Genomic DNA, 20,021 nt, shown 5'->3' on the forward strand with positions numbered 1-20,021 from the left:
TACATGTGGGGAATCTTAATAGCACTAAATGGAAGTTCAGCTTCAAAGGAGAAACTTTCCCTAATTAAAAATGTCCCGTAGCGTGCAAACCCCCTCCTTCCACCATTTATTCTTATAGTGAGGTGACTTTCACAAGCTAGTCCTCGCTATAATAAGAGTAGTTTTAGAGGAATTACACTGTGGTGAAGACTTGGAGTTACACAGACTGCTGTTTCTAAACCAAGAAGTCAAAACATGAAGTAAATAGAACTGTGACTGAAAGTCAAAACTTAGAGCCTTACTGTCCTTGACCATCTAAGTTTTTAGGAGAAAAGATGAGGTACTCAGCAGAGCATATAAATCACAACCGGGTTTAGTAGGATTAAAAAGACAATTTTTATACTTGGAAACTGATACTAGCCTTGCTGTTGGCATCAGTTCTTAATTAAAAAAAAAAACTTTTATCGTCCATTACAAAATGATGTGTGACTAAAGGCATTTACTGTGAACAGTGATACTTTCTTCCCTTGAATAGCAATATAACCAAGAAATCACCGACTTGAAGCAACCAGTTTTGGTCAGTCAGCCGAAGAGAAGGAGAGGCCCCGGAGGCACGTCACCAGGCCCTGCGTTGCTTATCCCTGAGCTCTGCTACCTCACAGGTACTGCTGACTTTTCTTTACTGGAATGAAACCACAAAGCTTATTTTCCCCGTCTGTTCTAGAAGTCACTAAACATTCCTTCACACCCTCCGTCCCCTCAAAAGCCCTTAAAGCTGCTTTGTCTCCTCAGAATTCTTTCACTCACCACCACCTGACACTCCAGATACTTAGACACGATTCTTGTTTCTTTAACCGTATCCCTTTAAACATTTTGTTTAAAGGTCTAACTGATAAAATGCGTAATGATTTTAATGTGATGAAAGACTTGGCTGTTCATACAAGACTAACTCCAGAACAAAGGCAGCGTGAAGTAGGAAGACTGATTGATTACATTCATAAGTAAGTCATCTCTGCTCCACTGGGATGTGGCTTCAGTTCAGTTCTTTATTTTACGGGGGTTTGGAGGAGTGACAGAAGGTAACTTTGTTTCGCTCTGTATTTGCAGTATTCAGGGTGGGTTCTTCATGTTTCTAAGTGAGGCTGCTGTTTGTCAGGGAATAATTAAACCTTGTAGCCTGTGGTATTTCTAATTCTTCTGTTAGAAAAAGAATAGAAGAGAAAGCAAAATTGTTTGGGACAAGTCTATGTTTTTCTCTTTGTTATAACATTTTGTTTACTTTGAGGAGGAGATAGTTTGGGCATCAGGAATTTTAAATGAAAGGATATCATGAAGGGAAACATAGCTGGGAGGAGAGAAAAATAGGTTGTACGTCTAGGTTTCCTAGCATTCTCGGCGGGGTTTTAGTCCTGAGAGAAATCTGTTGTAGGTTGCAGCGGGTCTCTGTTTGCATGTGTGCGCTAGTTTTCCTTCTCTCTCTTTACACTTAGAGGCATATGTAAATATGTTAAATTCACAGAGATGATAACGTGCAGAGGGAGCTTCGAGACTGGGGTCTGAGCTTCGACTCCAGCTTACTGACCTTCTCAGGAAGAATTCTGCAAGCAGAGAAGATCCATCAGGGTGGAAGAACAGTAAGGCAGTTCTTAACGTTGTCCGTCCATCAGATTTGGGTTAGACTCCCAGCAGAGCGAGCAGGAGTGCACACCCTAGTTCATGCCAGGGCAGCCCTCTCCTCCCCCGCACCTCCACGGTCCACTGACGTGAGCACAGAGGGGGCGAAGCCTGCAGCTTGGTCCTCAGGCCGTCCGTGAGGCTTAGCTAAAAGGTGGCTTAATTTTTTAGAATGAGCTAAGTTACTTAAATTAAGGTACAGTAGAAGTCTAAGTATCTGAATGGGTTGGTATTTCGTCTGCCACTAAAGTGATCTTTTTACAGGGAAAGCTCCCAATTTATTTGGCTTCATTTTTGCATGGACCGCTTGTTTGTTAGGGATCTATATTAAATATTGTGATGGCTTTTATATTCTGTCTTCAGAAAAGGAAGGCAAGTATTCAAAAAATATGTTTTGGTGTAACTGAAGCACTACAAGTACCCAAATTGTAAAAAGCTGTGCTCTTCTGTCTTCTAAATGTTCTCTGAATAACAACCTAATCATGTAGCTTAATACTTTAATTGCAATTGTTTTTATTACCCTTTGTAGTTAATATATATTCCTGTATAAGGGGTGTTGCGGAGGTGAGTAGGACATGTAAAAAGCACTGGGTTTTTTCCTCTATGGTCAGTATTTCTAGGGTCACTGTGCTTTGAGTCTGTGAGCTTTCTGCCTTGCCGTCAGATGTTTTCACAGCATGCTTTCGGTATCCGACACCTCAGTCATAAGGTTGCTTAGCTTATAAGGCCTCATTTTTTAATATCTTTATCGTGAGGGAAATAACACTTATCCTTGTAAGAGTGTAGAAAGGTTGAGAAGACCGCAGCTTGAGATACTTAGAGTAGTTGGTGCAGGCAGGTGGGCACTTGAGTGGCAGCCGTTAATATGAATGTATCTTAAATAGAATTGGCATAACCCTTTGAGTACAGTTTTGTATCTTTTTTCCCCTCACTAAGGGCATTTCGTCTGTCACTGCAGTTCAAATTTAAGAGTAGTACTCTGAGGTTTAGAATATGCCATGGTAGAACTATTGAAGACTTTCTGGCTTTATCACCGAGAACTTACAATGGAGTTTACAGTGTCTCTGAACTTTCTTCTAGTTTGATTACAGTCCACAGTTTGCAGATTGGTCAAAGGAAACAAGAGGTGCACCATTAATTAGTGTTAAGCCACTAGATAACTGGCTATTGATCTATACTCGAAGAAATTATGAAGCAGCCAATGCGTTGATACAAAATCTATTTAAAGTTACACCAGCCATGGGCATACAAATGAAAAAAGCAGTAATGTAAGTTTATCAAGTCATTTCTACTCTGAAAATTGATTAGCAGTCATTTGGAGGGTGTGGGAACTCAAGCTGTTACTAAAGCTATCAGAGACATGAGGTGATCTTAGAGGCCTGATACAGCTCCCTGTAAGGTGGATGCAGAGCTGTGCCTGAGTCACTGAGGGTGGGGGGACGTTGGGCCGGACTGTCGCTCAGACTCGCGCTGCTGCGAGTTAGAAGCAGCCTTTTGACTGCACGCTGCGCCTGGTGTTTTATTTCACGTTTTATACAGAAGTGTTTTGTGTGTTATGATCTGTAGGAACCTTTACCACACAGTACGGTTTTTGTCTTTTTCTGAATGTTGATCGCGTATTTCCATTCCAGGATTGAAGTGGACGATAGAACTGAGGCCTATTTGAGAGTCTTACAGCAGAAGGTCACGTCAGACACCCAGATAGTAAGTAGCTACGTGATGTGGAGGCAGTTGACCTGGCATCAGTTGTTGTAAGTCTTAGAACTTGAGTCCGTTGTTGTAAATGTGATAATTAGGTTCCCAACCCGGTCAGGAAATACGTGCTTGACCTAAGATGGCTGAGTTAATGCGGCTCTACCTGTGCGCCTAGGAGCTGTTGTTGTGCACTGTGAACAGTGAGCAGGGGGTGGAGAACAGCAAAGCCATCTGGAATTTACCGGGACTCAGACGCTTCAATTATTCTAGAAAATCTGGGGGGAGAAAAGGCACAAGAGTGAAAAACAGTACCTAGCTGTTCAGCACACACAGTATAGTTAGGGTATCTGTGGTTACACTTAAGTATAATGAATGAGGTTGCAAAGACAAATTTAATGATAAACAGCATATCTGTGTTACTTTAAACCCAAGAAATGAATTGGCTTCTTCTAATGGATTCCTTTTAGTCCTTTATCTCATACTTAAACGCCACAGGCAAATTGCTATCAGGTTGTCTGGAATAATAGAGACACCTAGGGTAGGAAAGTGATTTTATTGGGGGCCATGGAAAGAAAGATAAGAATCTGAGAATATAAATTGGAGAAGACAGCAATGAGTTAAAGAGCTGGATTCAGCTCCAAAACTTAAACTTGAATCCTCAGAATTTGGGCAGGTGTGGGTGGCTTGGTTGGTTGGTTGGTTGGTTGATTTTCCAGCTGTTTTGCGATGTACTTGACATGTAACATTGTGTGAGTTTTAAGTGTACAGCGTGATGACTTGATACGTGTACGTATTGTGAAAAGATGACCACACAGGGTTAGTTAACACCTCCATCACCTCACATAATTACAGTTCTTTTTGTGTATGTGGTGGTAACAGTCAAGATCCACTTTCTTAGCAACCTTCAAGTATATAATACAGTACTGTTAACTGTGGTCACCATGCTGTATGTACAGTAGATCCTCAGAGCTTAGCGTTTAGCTGGAAGCTTGTGCCCTTTGACCAACATCTTCCCGTTTGGGGCAGGGGTCTGCTTAGATCAGGTGCTTCAGCTTCCCCAGCAGTGCCCATGGACTTCCTAGGAAGTTTCATAGTTTGATCATATTCTCAAGCCAGAGCTTTAAAAGTTTAAAAGCCGTGATTCTAGGTGGGTCATGAGTAAGAAAATTGTGAGCATTTTAGAAAATCTTTTATTTGTCCACCTATAGGTTATCACTAACTTGTTTTGCCCTATTCCCTACCTCTGAAGTATTCCAAGCTGGCAGTAGAGCATTTTTAACTAAGTTCTCAAGTTTTGAATTATTTGCTTAACGTGCTTTCTTTATTAGTATCTATTACCTAGTTGAACGTGATGGGCATTAGCTAAAAGTTAATGTCATACTTACTAGCTACATGGCAGAGATGAATAGTAAAGTCAGTGATTTTGTGGGTTTGGTTTCCTGTCTTCTTCCTTGAACTTAATTATCAGTTTCCTAATTCTTTGTAATGAGGGCGTTTTGTTCATTTTTAGGTTGTTTGCCTGTTGTCAAGCAGTCGGAAGGACAAATATGATGCTATTAAAAAGTACTTATGTACAGATTGCCCTACTCCAAGTCAGTGTGTGGTGGCCCGAACCTTAGGCAGACAACAGACTGTCATGGCCATTGCTACAAAGATCGCCCTGCAGATGAACTGCAAGATGGGAGGAGAGCTTTGGAGCGTTGATATGCCTGTAAGTTTGATTTAATTGGTGGATAAAAGTTTTCATTGTTATTTAAGAAAAATGGATTTTTTAAATACTGCTGGTATTCTGTTGTATCTAACATTACGATGTTTTTGTTGAAGCTAAAGCTCGCCATGATAGTTGGCATTGATTGTTACCATGACACCGCAGCTGGACGGAGGTCCATTGCAGGCTTTGTAGCAAGCATCAATGAAGGGATGACCCGGTGAGTGGGCTTTGGTAGCCGCAGATTAACTGCTAGACATACGCAACACAGCCCACGAGTCCAGGGGCCAGTGTCTGGGGAGGACAGGGGTTGTGTTAATTCTTTACCTTGATTTCTCTTACGTTAGATCCAGTAAAAGAGAAAAGTTAGAAAAGGAAACCAGTTATTAGCTACCCTCCCATTTTTAATGTCTTTCACTGGCCCTTAACCTGATGCAGCGGTCAGATTGCGTTTCAGGTTATTTTATTATTTGTATTTGCGGGGAGGATGCATCTCTTTAAATGTGACTGTCTCTAAAAACTTCTTTAATAATTTTATTGACCACTGAATGTAATTTCAAGTTGTCATGTTAACTTTGTTTTGGAAAACCCACTTGAGTTTACCCAGTCACTTGTATTTCAACATAGTGAAATTATTTTTCAGTGCTTTTCTTAGAACTAATAGAATTGCCAAGAATAGGAAGAATGAAACTTGAAGCATTGATGTGTTAGCGTTACTAATGGGCATATTTCAAGGTGTTTTATCTTTTAGAAAAGTATCTTTTATCAAGAGTATAGTAGTAAGAGTGTGCTTCTGTGTTTTTGTTTTTATAATATTCTTTTTTTTTTTAAACCCCACATTTGTTTATTTATTTATTTTTGGCTGTGTTGGGGCTTCGTTTCTGTGCGAGGACTTTCTCTAGTTGTGGCAAGCGGGGGCCACTCTTCATCGCGGTGCGCGGGCCTCTCACTATCGCGGCCTCTCTTGTTGCGGAGCACAGGCTCCGGACGCGCAGGCTCAGTAGTTGTGGCTCACGGGCCTAGTTGCTCTGCGGCATGTAGGATCCTCCCAGACCAGGGCTCGAACCCATGTCCCCTGCAGTAGCAGGCAGACCCTCAACCACTGCGCCACCAGGGAAGCCTGTTCTGTGTGTTTTGAGGTGTAAACTTAGGAGGCAGCTCTGGCTTAAATTTTATTTTCTTCTCAGTGATGGAATTATGGGACTGATTTATAATGAAAGAAAGCTTTATTTCCTGTATCTTGTAACCCTTCTGCTTAAGATTTCAAAAAGGAAGTTAAAGAACATGAATGGCTAAGGGTAACATAGATATAGCATGATTCAAAAGTGAAGAACTTCTAGACAGTTGCATTCTCACCACGGCCATGTTTTTTCTCTGAATAGCTGGTTCTCTCGCTGTGTATTTCAAGATAGAGGGCAAGAGCTAGTAGATGGGCTCAAAGTCTGCTTGCAAGGTGAGTCTCCTGTTGTGGTTTCCGTCTGCCCTGTGAATTAGAGTCTTCAAGAGATTGTCTTAAAGCTATGTTTCTGATAAAATCCTGTGCCCGGAATTTGGTAGAAGCACATTTTTGTTCTGTGTTATTGTAGTTAACACTTGTCTGGCTTTCTTTCAGCTGCTCTGAGGGCTTGGAATAGCTGCAATGAATACATGCCTAGTCGAATTATCGTGTATCGGGATGGCGTAGGAGACGGTCAGCTTAAAACGTTGGTGAACTATGAAGTACCACAGTTTCTGGATTGCCTAAGATCTGTTGGTAGAGGTTACAAGTAAGCATGCAAAATGTAATCATTTTCTCTTTATAAAATTACACTTTTGTATCTTTGAAAATAATGTCACAGGGTAAACCGGTGAGAATCTAACCTTACAGGTGCGGTCAGGCTTGAGGTAATGGAAGAGGTTTGGGTTGGGGGGGTGTCTTGTGGAGAATTTTTCGTGGAGGAGGGGCAGGCTGGAAATGTAGAGTGGGAGCTCCTTCAAGGAATGACGCATGGAGATGCCTTACCGATCGTCTGCCGCCGCTTTTTTCTCTCCTAGAGCCTTGAAGTACGAGGGTCTGACTATCCCAGTACAGCCGTAGGCATCCACAGAATTGGTTACTGGAATATGTATTCCAGATAGTCTTAACTTTGTTTCTACCTCATTGTACCGTGAACGCTTGTTTGATTTCTGTGTGAACTCAGCTGGACTGGTGCTTGGTGGGTAAGATGTTGGGCGTGTGTTTGGTGTCACAGGGGAGATGGTTCCACTTCGCCCTGTTAGGCGGCCTGCAGAACCCAGGGCAGCTAGTGCTCCTCGTACCTGAGCGCTGCCCGTGTCCTCCTTTGAAAGCGGTACTGGGCTTCGCCTTCCTCTGCTCTCCTACAGAGGTCATTGCTCGTGCTATTTGGCAGTAAACTGCATACCATCTCAAGACAGCTGTTTTAATAAGTTACGTTGTTTAACTTTTGCTGTTTTCTTTATCAGATTGTAAGGAAGTCCAGATCAGGGACTGTTTAGTAAGAGCTGAGCGCATAACGTATTAAAGATTTGTGGATTTGATTTTTAAGGATACTTAGAAAATCCAGGAGACCTGTTTATATGTGCTTGCACGTGCATGTTTAAACACTGATTATTTTTGCCAGACTTTTTCAGCCGGTATTTGTTATCATTATAAAAAATGAGGGATTTTGAAAGTCATTTGACTGTACTTGGGCTCGCTGTGATTTATAGGCCCATGGGAGGAGCATTAAGAGCTTATTTCTAGCTGAATTGCAGAGTGCTTCCAAGTCGTCTTTGGCCAGATTCTGAAAGGCCCCTTCTAAGTGTTGATTCTACACATTTCTCAAAATGAGATCGTTATGCCAGTAAGTTCTCAGAGCATGTCGGGGGTGTTTTTTATCTCTTGTGAAGTAATTGTGTTTCAGATTAAAATGCTAATAGGCATTTTTTAATACTTTGTAAATGAAGGTTAATGTTCTTTCCTGTCATCTTAAAATCCCTAGTGCTTGTATTTTCTCATTAAAATAATGGTATTTATTTTATTTTGGTTTTTGAAGTTTTGTAAGCCTTAAATTGTGTTTTTTCCCTTAGATTTTCTGTCCTTCTGGGGAGGGGTGATGTGGTGGAAGGGAGTAGAGGAAGGGCTCAGATGGACCACTGCTTTCTTAGGTATTTTTTTAGTTGTTTACTACTTTAGCACTCAGAATTTTCTAGTCTTAGCTGCTTTTTTTCTCATATCTAGAGAAGAAGAAAATTTCAAGAAGTGAAGAGTAGAGGTAATAGTGCAAGTTCATCTTATTTCCTTAGGCTGAATATTTGGGATACTGGGAACATAACACTGTTGTCCCTGCTGGGGCCTGCATCTCTGGTTCTTTGAGTCTTTTGAGCCCTTTGGGTTGGGTCCCAGAAGGACTGGCAGCAATAGTTCTCAAAGAGGAGACTCTAGCCCTATAAGTGAGTATCTGTGAACAGGGTCCTCCTCTACAAGGGGGTGGAACTAGGCCTGAGGAGGCTGGTGGGATTTCCTGCTCAGCTTCCCTTTAGCGAATAGGAACCCACGTTGCAGGGAAGGAGGGTTTAGATCGATCGCTTGGACTAGTGTATAACAGACGGTTGCACAAAGTAGGTTTCACGGTGTGAATCGCGCCGTTGTTCGGCGGCTGCAGAGATCAGTGGTCAGGAGCCGTATGTCTGAAATCAGTCGGGTTAATCCCAGCTTTGCCTTCACCTGTGAAACGGGCGGCAGCTTAACCAAGGTTGATGAAAGGAGTAAGTCAGGGTGTTTAATGTACTTCACGCAGTGCCCAGTAAGCGCTCAGTAAGCAGTAGGTGATGCATCTAGAAACAAGTTTGGAGCTGTCTGCAAAGTAAAACAATACCCAGGAATTACTCCTCACTTCGAAGAGATGCAGAGTTTGGGCTGTAATGTTTGTAGTTACCTTTTTGTTTTTTATCCTTTCTGTTTTGTCCTATTTGTTTTTTAATTGAAATGTTGATGTTAACTTTTTATAAAGATGCGTCATGGATTAGTTGATTTAGAATGTTTGGTATAAGAGCAAATCAAAGAGTCATTTTAGTATACTTTGACTTTTTTTTTTTTTTTTTTGGCTGTGTTGGGTTTTTGTTGCTGCGCGCGGGCTTTCTCTAGTTGCGGTGAGCGGGGGCTACTCTTCGCTGCGGTGTGCGGGCTTCTCATTGCGGTGGCTTTTGTTGCGGAGCACGGGCTCCAGGCACGCGGGCTCAGTAGTTGTGGTGCACGGGCTTAGTTGCTTCGCGGCATGTGGGATCCTCCCAGACCAGGGCTCGAACCCGTGTCCCCTGCATTGGCAGGTGGATTCTCAACCACTGCGCCACCAGGGAAGCCCCACTTTGTCTTTTGATTCCTGAGACTGTGGCTCTGTTATATCCAGATCTGCTGTAGCTGGGCAGTGAGAGGTCTATTGTACATGGAGATAGTGATATTCCTAAAAACTTCTTCCATTTACTTAAGTAGAATCGCCTTCCTGCCCCTTGTATATTTGGTTACTTCTACCGTGAAGGAGCACATTAAGTTTATGATTGAACAGAAGTTCCCATTTGGGGATCTTTCAGACCATCAGTCCAGACAGTGTGTTGTGAACTACCTACCCAAGTCAGACATTACCAGCCAGGTCCATACCGCATGTGAAGCCCTCTGCTTCCCAGGGTTTAGAATACAGTATATTTATGCTCTTAAGGAACTAATGTTCTAGCTGGAAAAAGAGCACCGGAAACTTGAGGTGTTGAAAATCATAATAATCAAGGTTTATTACATGCCAGCACCGATCTAAGTGCTTATTAACGTGTTCTAATTCATTTATTCCCAAATGGATGTGTGTATACAGTGTGACTGTGTCAGACAGTGAATTTGAAATGAACCTTTAAGAGATGGATAGAAAGGGTATTCAGGCTGAATGCATACTGGCAGTTACAGGGCTGCCCTCAGGAGAGTCAAAAGGCATGTAGAGGCAGTGGATCGAACGTGACACAGAGCTGAAAGCTCCCTAGGCCAGAGGAGTTCAGTCTTGACATGGGAAACCACCTGCAGAATTGGGCTGGGGAGGGAGGGGGGAAACGGCAGTATTCTGGTACTGCTGTGTGGCGGGCTGAGGAGTGGCTGAGCCGGGAGAGACAAGAGATCCCCGATATGTTGTCAGCCAGTCATTTTGAAAGGCAGGAAATTAGGCTTTGAGACTGCTCAAATTAGCTTACCTGTCAAAGATTTGAGAGTTAATATCTTACTTTCTACATAGAAGAAAATGCCCACCGAAAAGGCTTTCAAACTGTTAACTTTAAAAACATGCTGGGTTTAACATTTTCGTGAGACAGGTATGTCATATGCTTGGTTTAATGATTAAACATCTACATGACCTTGAGTCACAGGGCCCAAATATGCCATTTTATTTTCTACTCACAGTATTTTCCCGGCCGTAACTCCACGCCCTTACAAGTTGTGGAATCTTCCTTCACAACTGGGATAGCTAGTATGCCCCAAGAGGGATGTGCGTTTCCTTTTAAATGGAGTGTATGAATGTATGAATGCTTCAGTGCCCTGAAAATATGACTGACTAAATGCAGTTACATTCATCACCGTCTTAAGCCCAAGACTAACGGTCATTGTGGTGAAGAAACGAGTGAACGCCAGATTTTTTGCTCAGTCTGGAGGAAGACTTCAAAATCCACTTCCTGGAACAGTTATTGATGTAGAGGTTACTAGACCAGAATGGTAAGTTCTGTATTAGATGAAGATTGGTTTCTGTTTTGTTCTTTAGCATAGCCTCTGTACTTTATCACCTTTAACACATTTACTTGATAGTTCTTATATTTTATTTCTTATAAATACTAAAGTCTTTCATTAGTTTGATCTAATAATGCCCATGATTTACTTAGTCTCTGAAATGGTGAACAGAGGTTTCTGTGCCATTTCTCTCTGGGGGAAGCGGGTTATTGTTTGTGGTATTAGTTATACAGCCTGAGTTTAAGAACAGCTGCTCTAGATTGCTTTGGCATTTTTTTTTTTTTTACATATGTAACCTCATCCATAGATGGTTATTTTCCAATCAAAATTTTTAGATCTGTAATGCACTTAGTTACCCACAGGTCAGAAAGTCTCATCTGAAACACAGTTGCAGGTAGAAAAGTGGCTTCTGAGCAAACACTTTTTATGTAACCGGGAGCTGCACTCTGCTGTAAGAAAGCCAGCTAGAACCTTCAGGGGCACACGGTAATGATCTTATTAGCACACGAGGGTTCAACTGTAAACTCACGAAATTTGGTTCCTCGAAAACCCCTTTGTGGGGAATGGAGTACAAGGCAGCAAGTCATGTTCACGAAGGCAAGTCATTGGTCAGTCCACATGAACGCCCTCTTCATGAGAGTGAACAGCTGTGGTGCTTTTGTCTTCATATATACATTTTTGGAGCTCTTTTTAAAAAGGGCAACTTTAATCAGGGTAAAGTGTCAGCCTAGGTGCAAAGTTTAAATGTGGAATGCTTCTCCTGTATGAACCTTAGGTAGATGAGGCGTTACTGTACTAAATTTATGTAGACAAATGATAATACAGATTTTGGTTCTGTTTAGTCCTGTTATCTGACAATGTATAGACATTTTTATTTCAAGATGCATTATCTTGGATTGTGTCTTTCTCTCAGGCAGGTGTTAGTTATCAGAAGGATTCTAACCTGTTGGGGAAAATCGTTGAAGGAGGAAGACAGAATGGCTAAGATAGTAACTAAGATATTACAATTTCATTTCCTATAGGATCTCTTTAATGATTCAGAGTGGCCTCATGATACTTCTAACATTACTACTACTCTGATAACCAAAGCTCAGGTGTAACATTGACCTAAAGACATAATTTTTTTTAACAATTTGGGTAAAATCCAAGTTGAACTATAAAGTATGAAAAAATTTGATTACTTTTCACTAGATTTTTTTTTTTTTTTTTTTTTTTGTGATACGCGGGCCTCTCACTGTTGTGGCCTCTGCCGTTGCGGAGCACAGGCTGCGGGCGCGCAGGCTCAGCGGCCATGGCTCACGGGCCCAGCCGCTCCGCGGCATGTGGGATCCCCCCGGACTGGGGCACGAACCCGTGTCCCCCGCATCGGCAGGCGGACTCTCAACCACTGCACCACCAGGGAAGCCCTAGATGTTCTTTAAAACTTAACAGCTGCCGTTACTACTCAGATACTTGACGAAGCCCACTTTGAACGATAATAACATGCTTAAACTGGGAACAGGTTTTGATTCTAGCTCTTTTGTGATTTGTCTCTTCTTTTGGGCAAGTCATTTAACATTTCTGAAACCCTCATTTTGCTAAATAACCGTAATCTGTTGTAGATCAATTCTGATTTTAAAATTTGTCTAGTTTCAATGGACATAATAAATTACAGTTAATTTCTTAATATCTGTATCAGGTCAGATTACAATATCTCTGGATTGATGTTTAATTGGTACCAAAAAAATGAAAAAACAAAACAAACAAAAACCCTGATGTTCCTTTACGTTTGCACTACTTGGTTCTTGATTCTAGAGCCTGTTGCTGTGCAGTCGTCTCCCTCAGATGTGGAGTGGAAACAGTGACCCGGCACAGTGGCACCGTCATAATTAGCAGCCGTGTCAAATGTTTGTTAATGCCCCGAGGCATCAATGATAGATATTTAAAAATATAAATAATAGTAGTATCTTAAACCTCTTTCACACACAAGCATTCCAAAATGGTTCATGAATAACAAGTTCTGAATTCAAGGAAGCATATTATGTTTTGAGAAGATGAGGTCACATTTTAGTATACCGGATCTTTTCACTGTAAGAAACTTGAATCATCTTAATTTTAGCTTTCAAAAAGATGAGCCTTACACCCGTGTGTTTCTTTCTTTTGTAATTTCCAGGTATGATTTCTTTATCGTGAGCCAGGCAGTGAGAAGCGGCAGTGTTGCTCCCACACATTACAACGTCATCTATGACAGCAGTGGCCTGAAGCCAGACCACATACAGAGGTTAACTTACAAGCTATGTCATATCTATTATAACTGGCCAGTAAGTATTTTTTTAATCAATGTTTATTCACGTCAATGAGATTCACTTTTCAAAATGGAATTGCTATGTTGTCTAAGGCTTTTACAGTTTAATACCGAGGTTTCAGTTTAGAGAGCTAGATTCAGAGTAACAGAACCTTTTCTTTTCCCGCTGAAGGGCATCATCCGTGTTCCTGCCCCTTGCCAGTATGCCCACAAACTGGCTTTCCTCGTTGGCCAGAGCGTTCACAGAGAGCCCAGCCTGTCACTGTCAAATCACCTTTACTACCTCTAACCTACAGGAAGAAGACAAGATGTAGCGGTTTGTTTTCTTTGTGAAATTATAACTTTGGGATTTTTTGAAGCTTTTATTTTTTAACTGTTATCTTTCCAGGTGAAACTTGGGAAGGAAATTAGGAGATCTAGAGTCTTATTTCTAACAGTGCTATTAACTGACTTATTTTTATTTTATAGGTAAAAATTAGGATTTTATATTTTATCTTGTTTGATTCTCATAAATAGGTTGTGAGGATTTTTTGTTTTGAAAAAAAATGTGGATAAGATGCTTTGTATTATAAACAGACTCTTAAAATATTGGAAAAGTTGGGATTTACTTGAAATTGCTTTCAGGAGTGAGCAAGTCCTACTTGTAAGGCTATATTAACCTTATTTTTGAAATATTTATTTTGAATTTAAAGGAGAGAAAAGGCATAAAGTGGAGGCTCAGTACAGTCGTACGGTAGGATTTTATTTGAGCGTCTGATGATCTCATTTTAAAGAAGAAGCTGCCATTAAATAACCTATACAAGGTATAGGGAAGGCGTGAGACTGTGGAGAAATAGGCTTATTTTTATTTCATTTTTGGGGCTAGGTGTTATGGGGGTTAAAAAAGAAGATAGTTGAGGGCTTCCCTGGTGGCGCAGTGGTTGAGAGTCTGCCTGCCGATGCAGGGGACACGGGTTTGTGCCCCGGTCCGGGAAGATCCCACATGCCGCGGAGCGGCTGGGCCCGTGAGCCATGGCCGCTGAGCCTGCGCGTCCGGAGCCTGTGCTCTGCAACGGGAGAGGCCACGATAGTGAGAGGCCCGCGTACCGCAAAAAAAAAAAAAAAAAAAAAAGAAGGTAGTTGAAAGTTTTAAATTTCTGTCCAAAGATACATTTTAAGACTCCTTAATAAAAGAGGCCAGTAGTCTATATAAACGTTACTTTCTGTTTTGCAACTGGGACATCACGCCATTTGTTATAAAATAAAATTGCAGTGATTGTCATCTTATTTGAATATAACAGTGAGTTTTTGTTTTTACTGAAAACATATGCGTTTTCTTTCCATTTATTATATTTTTTAAAACTGCTGGAGAGTACACTCAGAGGACACAATTCCATTTATAAAAGCTAAATTTGGGTTACTTACGAACTTCAGAGTAAAACTGTCAGGAAATGCTGCAACCTCAAAATTAACAGTATAAGACTGGAAATCCTTAACTTGTAAGAAAATGCAGACTAAGAAGTCTGTGTTTTTGTGAAGTTGATAATTGTAATAATTCACATCTACACAATTGTAGGACTTTTCAGGGAATTTTGCAAAGAGCAGGCTCGAAGTTAATGAGTGATTGTATGCCATGAGAACACCTTTACACGTTGCTTGCAAGCGTAATGAGTGTAAACCTTAGTGATCATACACGAGCTACAGGAACTATGATTTCAAGTGATGCCATTCAGTAAAGTTACTTGTCTTACCATTATTGTGCTTGTTCTTATCAAATAACTGCCTTTGGATTTAGCCTTATTAACATATTATGAGTGAAAACCATTTCATTTTCCCTTTAGTTCTTTGAGCTAATAACTGTTGTTAACATTGTTTTTGGCTATTAGCCGAAGTTCCTTAACCTATTTGATTTCTAGACGTTAGAAGGAATGAAACACAGGAGATTGTGACGTTTCAGAAGAATGCCAAATAAAGACAATAAAATCGATGACAGTTGCCAAATGTTGTCACAGTATTAAGGAACGTAAGGAAGTCTAATTATACAACTGTAAAAGGTTGATTTGGGGCATCTTTTATTTATGGATTTTTAGGGCTAGTCAGTAACTTAAGTCATTAAAGTCTCATACTTGGCAGGTTTTAAACTATCCTTTAAAGTTGAAAGGCTTTAATATCTTTAAAACTATGAAAAAATGATAAATGTGGTAATTCCGGGAAAGGTGCAGTGTTCAAAAGACCCTCATTATATCATAAAGACTTTGGTCTGCAAGGGACCAAAACAGCCTCAAATTAATTTCAGCCAAAAAGGGCTATTGACTGGCTTTCTCAAGTCATCCTAGGCAGTGGTTCCCAAACGGAATGTTAAACGTGACCTTCTTTGCTTTGAAATAACATAGACCACTGGGCTCCAGACCAGATCCAGGAATCAGAACTTGTAGGGGAGAGGCCAGGTGAACTACTAAACGCATCCCAGGTGGTTTGTCCGGGAATTTGGGCAAATGCCGGTTGAGAAGGTGTATAGAACCTATAGCTGATGGAATGCTATCGGGGATCTGTCACTCGCTCTGCTTCCTTCTGGGTTGGTTCTAATCAGATAGGATTACAAAGATGGTCACAAAGCCTAGGTTTATGTCTCAGCCTCACTGCAATGAAAGGAACACCTCGTCCACAATGGTTGCAGCAAAACTCAGGCTGTCTACACATCCTTGAACCTGAGGGACACACTGCCCTGATGGGGACTTAATAATAGCTGTTGGGTCAGATGAGGCCCATCTAGGAGTGGGTAGAGGAATGGTTCCCCAAAGGAAAACTTAGGTGCTAAAACCAGAAGATGGAACAGACAAGTGAACACAGTGGATGCCTACTGGGTGTCTGCTTGTTTAACAGCAAGTCAGCTTGTGATGGAAGTAGGAGTTGCCCTGGTCGCTAGAGGGACAATTACAACCGAGCACCTGTAAGGGAATTGATTGCAGTGCTTCCAAAGAACAAAGCCAAAACTCTGAAATCCAGGTTTCTTCCTTAAAAGAGCAATATGCACACCCGAGTTCTACTTCTGAAGGCCTCAGCATTAGGGACGCTTCAGGTTCTCCCTTCTCAGTGCCTGGTCTGACCCATCCAACCTGGCAGTTCCTTAGGTGAGAAGCAGTTTTTTGGGGGCGGTTCCTCAAGTGCATTACGACGGGTAATCTGCCCAGTTTTTTCTGGGTACACGGGGTTTCTTTCCCCTCAAAACTCCAAAAACGTGCCCCTCATTGAAGCTTTCTGTTAGTTTTACGTGCTGTTCCTTAGAGCTCATAGAAATCTTGTTTGAGGATTCCGGAATTTCTGTCGGGAAATAGTGTCTTTGTTGTCTCTGGGTTGAATAGAAAGTCTGTTTCAACATCAGTTTCAGCCTGATGCTATGATATGAATCTTCAGAAGTTTGTGGATTTTTGAGGTGTAATTCTTTCATGTAGCCATAATATTGTCATTCAGATACAGTATTTCAAGGGCTTGGTTTAGGTCTGTTTGCATTCACCATTCCAACCCAGTTAAATCGTTTAAAAATCCAGGGTGAAAAAGAGAGAAATGTTAAAATTCGGAAGTGGTGAAGTCAGTGGAGAGGCCACGTGCTGCTGCCTTGTAGCGCGGTGGTGGCTCCCTGGGCCGCAGCGCCTCTGCTCCAGGTCACGCTGCCCCTCCCAGCACCCTGTGCTGCCTGCGGCCGAAGTCCCGTGGGAGCTCCAGCCCGCAGCCTCTGTCTGAGACCCGCCCCCCCTGCCTCCCGGGGTTCTCAGTCTCTCGCTGGTTCTTCCTGGTCTCCCTAACTTGAGAATGTTGGAGTGCCTCCAGGCTCAGAAGCAGGGTCTCTGAGAAGCAGGAAGAAAAGAGTTTCTTTCTACTCCTCCTCCCTCGGGAATTCCATTCAGTCTCATAACTCATTTCTGTCAAAATGCTGCCAATTCACATCTCCAGCCCTGGCCTCCTACAGTCAGATGTGTCCGAGTGTCTGATACAGTGGCTCTCAAGCTCTTTGGTCTAAGGACTTCCTTATCCTCTTAACTTGCTGAGGACCCAGAGAGGTTTTGTTTATGTGGGTTATATTTATTAATTGTATATTAGAAATTGTATTTTAAAAACGATACGGAAACCCACATTCCATTAACTGTTAGACTGATGCTGTCGTCATGTCATGAAGCCTCTAGAAAATACTGTACACTCGTGAGAGAACACGAACGAAAAAGGCAGATGGCCTCAGTGTTAACAAATCAGGTCCTGTGGTCCCCTACTCTGGTCCTAGCCCAGCCAAGACCCTCTGCCTTGGCAGGGAAGGTGCTTTTCCGTTAGGGTTCACACAGCCAAAACCAAAACTGAACCTGAGATCGGTGCAATGCAAGCTTTATTCAGTGGCCAAAGAATGGAGAAGTGGGAATTTAGTTCACAGGTCAACCTCTCACTCATGCTCACGTGGCGAGGGGGATTTGATTGTAAAGAATAAGGACAGTGCGGGGAGGAGCGAGGCTGATGGTGGGGAGGCATTTGCATTGTTCTTCGGGGGGGGGGTTTCCCTGAAATGGGATGCCACCCTTTTTCTGTCCTTTTTTGGTCGGCAACTTCTGGTCATGGCCGCTGGTAGGTATGTCACTTAGTAGCTGATGCAGTAAAAACAACGTAGATGAGACTCCGGGTCTGTTGAAGGTCACATTCGTTGCCATCTTGGTTCTAGCTGGTTCTCGCTGGGTTTTGTTTTTCTCTTCATGTTGCTTCGTTACTTTGTTTGGGACCCTGTGACTCAAAGAGACATGTTAGTTCCTGTTTAAGGGAGGGGTTGGCAGCCTTTGGGCAAGAATCTGGAGTCAGCTCTGGCCACAGCAGGAAAAGAGTTTTGACCACAGAACCCTGGAGGAGTCGCAGGGTACCCCAGGGGTCCCCTGGCCACACTGTGAGAACCTCTGGTTGAATCATTCAGTATGCCTGGAACTGAACTGTGATTTCTCTCAGACCTGCCCCAGTTCAGTTAATTGGAGCTCCGTTTTCCCAGATGTTCAGACCAAAACCCTTGGCATCTTTCCTTGAGTCCTGTCTTTCTCGTGTCACACTTTGGGTTCCTCGGTAAGTGTTATAAGCTCTGCCTTCAAAAGATCATGAATATCCAGCCACTGTTCCTGTCCCCTCTTCCAAGCCACCACTGTCTCTGAATCACTACCACAGCCTCCTAAAGTGGTCCTTTTGCAACAAAGTGATCAAGTCGCACACCTGCTCGTCGTGCGGTGGGTTCCCACCTCGGGAAGACAGTCGTTGCCAGGGTGTGGCGTCGTGCCGCCCAGGTGCCCGCGTCCTGCCCCGGGACCTCTGCTGCTGCTCCGGGCCCAGACTTCCACATGCTCCTTCAGGTCAGCTAAGATGTCACCAGCAGAGGGACCACTTTCTAAATTTTCAGCATCCCACAGGCAGAGACATAGCCTTTCTGCTCTCTCCAGCTTTGCTGGTATCAGTAGCATATTACTTGTTGTGCTTTTTCTACTCTGCTCCCCCACTAGAATGCAAATGATTCCAGGGATCCAGGAGGGCAGGAATCTTTGTGTCTTGTCCACTGTTGTCTCCGAGCGTCTTGATCAATGTCTGGCACGTAACAGGTTCTCAGATGTTTATTGAAAGGACAAATAACTAATGTAACTTAACTCAGTCAACCAGCCCCTGTACTTCTTATGCATGTTAATGTCAAGGGAGCCCTGTATACTCCGCAGTGGTTCTCGTCCTGGGCTGTGTGTTCTGGTCACCAGAGGGCTTTAAAAGCTCCTAATGGCAAGCCCCTACCCGGTTCTCATAAGTGAGACTCTTGGCCTGGGACTTGGACATAGGAACACTCAGCAGTCTTAGCAACAGCTGGAGTAATACTATACGAGGCAAAGAAGCGAAATCATCCATGTGGGTAGCAACCAGTCAGGCTTCCGAGAAACCTGGATCCTAAGTCCCAGCTTCTGGCCACACCTCAGGACCGGATGTTCTGCCACTGGATTCTTTTCTTCGTGGGTACCTGGAAAAGGAGGTCCTGCCCAGTCCATCTTTGCCCATATGCTCCCTGTGCGAGGCTTGGTCAGGTGTGGCAGGAGGGAGCCCTTTGGAGGGGGTATGGCCTCAGCTGTGGTGCGGCAGGGCTGCCCTAGCACAGGCAGGCACTTGGCTCCTGGCCCTGCGGTGAGCAGAGACTGCACCTGCCCAGGAAGCAGGCAGCCCGTAGGGGATCATTCCTGGGCTACGAGGCACCTGACTGAGGAGTTGCATGCTTTCACCCTTTCTGTTGGGGGTCAGCCTCTTCCCGTCTGGCCTCAGGGGCCTGTGAGGCTGGGGGATAGGGGTGGTATAGATACCTTCTTTCTGGACGACACACGAGCCTTTGAGCACTCGAATCCTGTTCCCTCCTATCCAGCTTACATGCCATTGTTCTAAATCAACTTTATTGTGATTTACATGTAAGTGAATGCAACTTGATGAGCTTTTGATCATTTTATACACTCCAGTGTCTCTGCCACCATCGAGATTTAGAAAAATGTCCATTCCCTCCCACAGAAGGTTCCTTCTTGCTTCTTTGCAAACAGCCCTTCCCACCTTTCCCCCAAGCAGCCACGGTCTGCCTTTGACCTCCTCTGGTCTCGTGTGAACGGAATCCTACGGTTCATGAACTCCTCTGCGCCTGGCTGCTTCTGCTCTGAGGGCTTCAGAAGTTAACCTGTTTAATTGTCTGGTTGGTTGGTTTGCTTAAGCAGGGTTCCACTGTAAGGTCATACTTCACATTGTTGATTCACTGTGGACGGATGGGTATTTTGGATGCTTCCTATTTGGGGCTATTATAAACTCTAGAAAAATTCTGTTCAGGCCTTTGTATGGACACAGTTTTTCTTTCTTTTGGGTAAATACATAGAAGTAGAATTGCTGGATCTGCATGCTAAGTGTCTCTGATTTTATAATTAGCTGACAAGCTGACAAGTGAC

At 42.9% G+C, this 20,021-nt stretch overlaps 2 protein-coding genes across 2 annotated transcripts in view; one reads left to right on the top strand and one right to left on the bottom strand.

Moving 5' to 3' along the window:
• The window catches only part of PIWIL1 (piwi like RNA-mediated gene silencing 1), a 28,424-nt gene extending 14,150 nt beyond the window's left edge, over positions 1 to 14,274 (top strand). The window contains exons 9-20 of the mRNA XM_060120954.1: positions 515 to 641; positions 863 to 980; positions 1,499 to 1,613; positions 2,734 to 2,921; positions 3,285 to 3,357; positions 4,859 to 5,059; positions 5,173 to 5,276; positions 6,439 to 6,509; positions 6,669 to 6,822; positions 10,653 to 10,778; positions 12,943 to 13,090; positions 13,247 to 14,274. Of these exons, the coding sequence (XP_059976937.1) occupies positions 515 to 641; positions 863 to 980; positions 1,499 to 1,613; positions 2,734 to 2,921; positions 3,285 to 3,357; positions 4,859 to 5,059; positions 5,173 to 5,276; positions 6,439 to 6,509; positions 6,669 to 6,822; positions 10,653 to 10,778; positions 12,943 to 13,090; positions 13,247 to 13,363 (1,542 nt within the window). The 3' untranslated portion in view covers positions 13,364 to 14,274. The remainder of the gene's footprint in view (positions 1 to 514; positions 642 to 862; positions 981 to 1,498; positions 1,614 to 2,733; positions 2,922 to 3,284; positions 3,358 to 4,858; positions 5,060 to 5,172; positions 5,277 to 6,438; positions 6,510 to 6,668; positions 6,823 to 10,652; positions 10,779 to 12,942; positions 13,091 to 13,246) is intronic.
• Positions 3,456 to 20,021, bottom strand: part of RIMBP2 (RIMS binding protein 2) — a 221,928-nt gene continuing 205,362 nt past the window's right edge. The window contains exon 21 of the mRNA XM_060120952.1: positions 3,456 to 3,623. Within this exon, the coding sequence (XP_059976935.1) occupies positions 3,615 to 3,623 (9 nt within the window). The 3' untranslated portion in view covers positions 3,456 to 3,614. The remainder of the gene's footprint in view (positions 3,624 to 20,021) is intronic.

The sequence above is a fragment of the Lagenorhynchus albirostris genome, chromosome 14 (assembly GCF_949774975.1).
Source record: "Lagenorhynchus albirostris chromosome 14, mLagAlb1.1, whole genome shotgun sequence".
Taxonomy (NCBI): Eukaryota; Metazoa; Chordata; class Mammalia; order Artiodactyla; family Delphinidae; genus Lagenorhynchus; species Lagenorhynchus albirostris.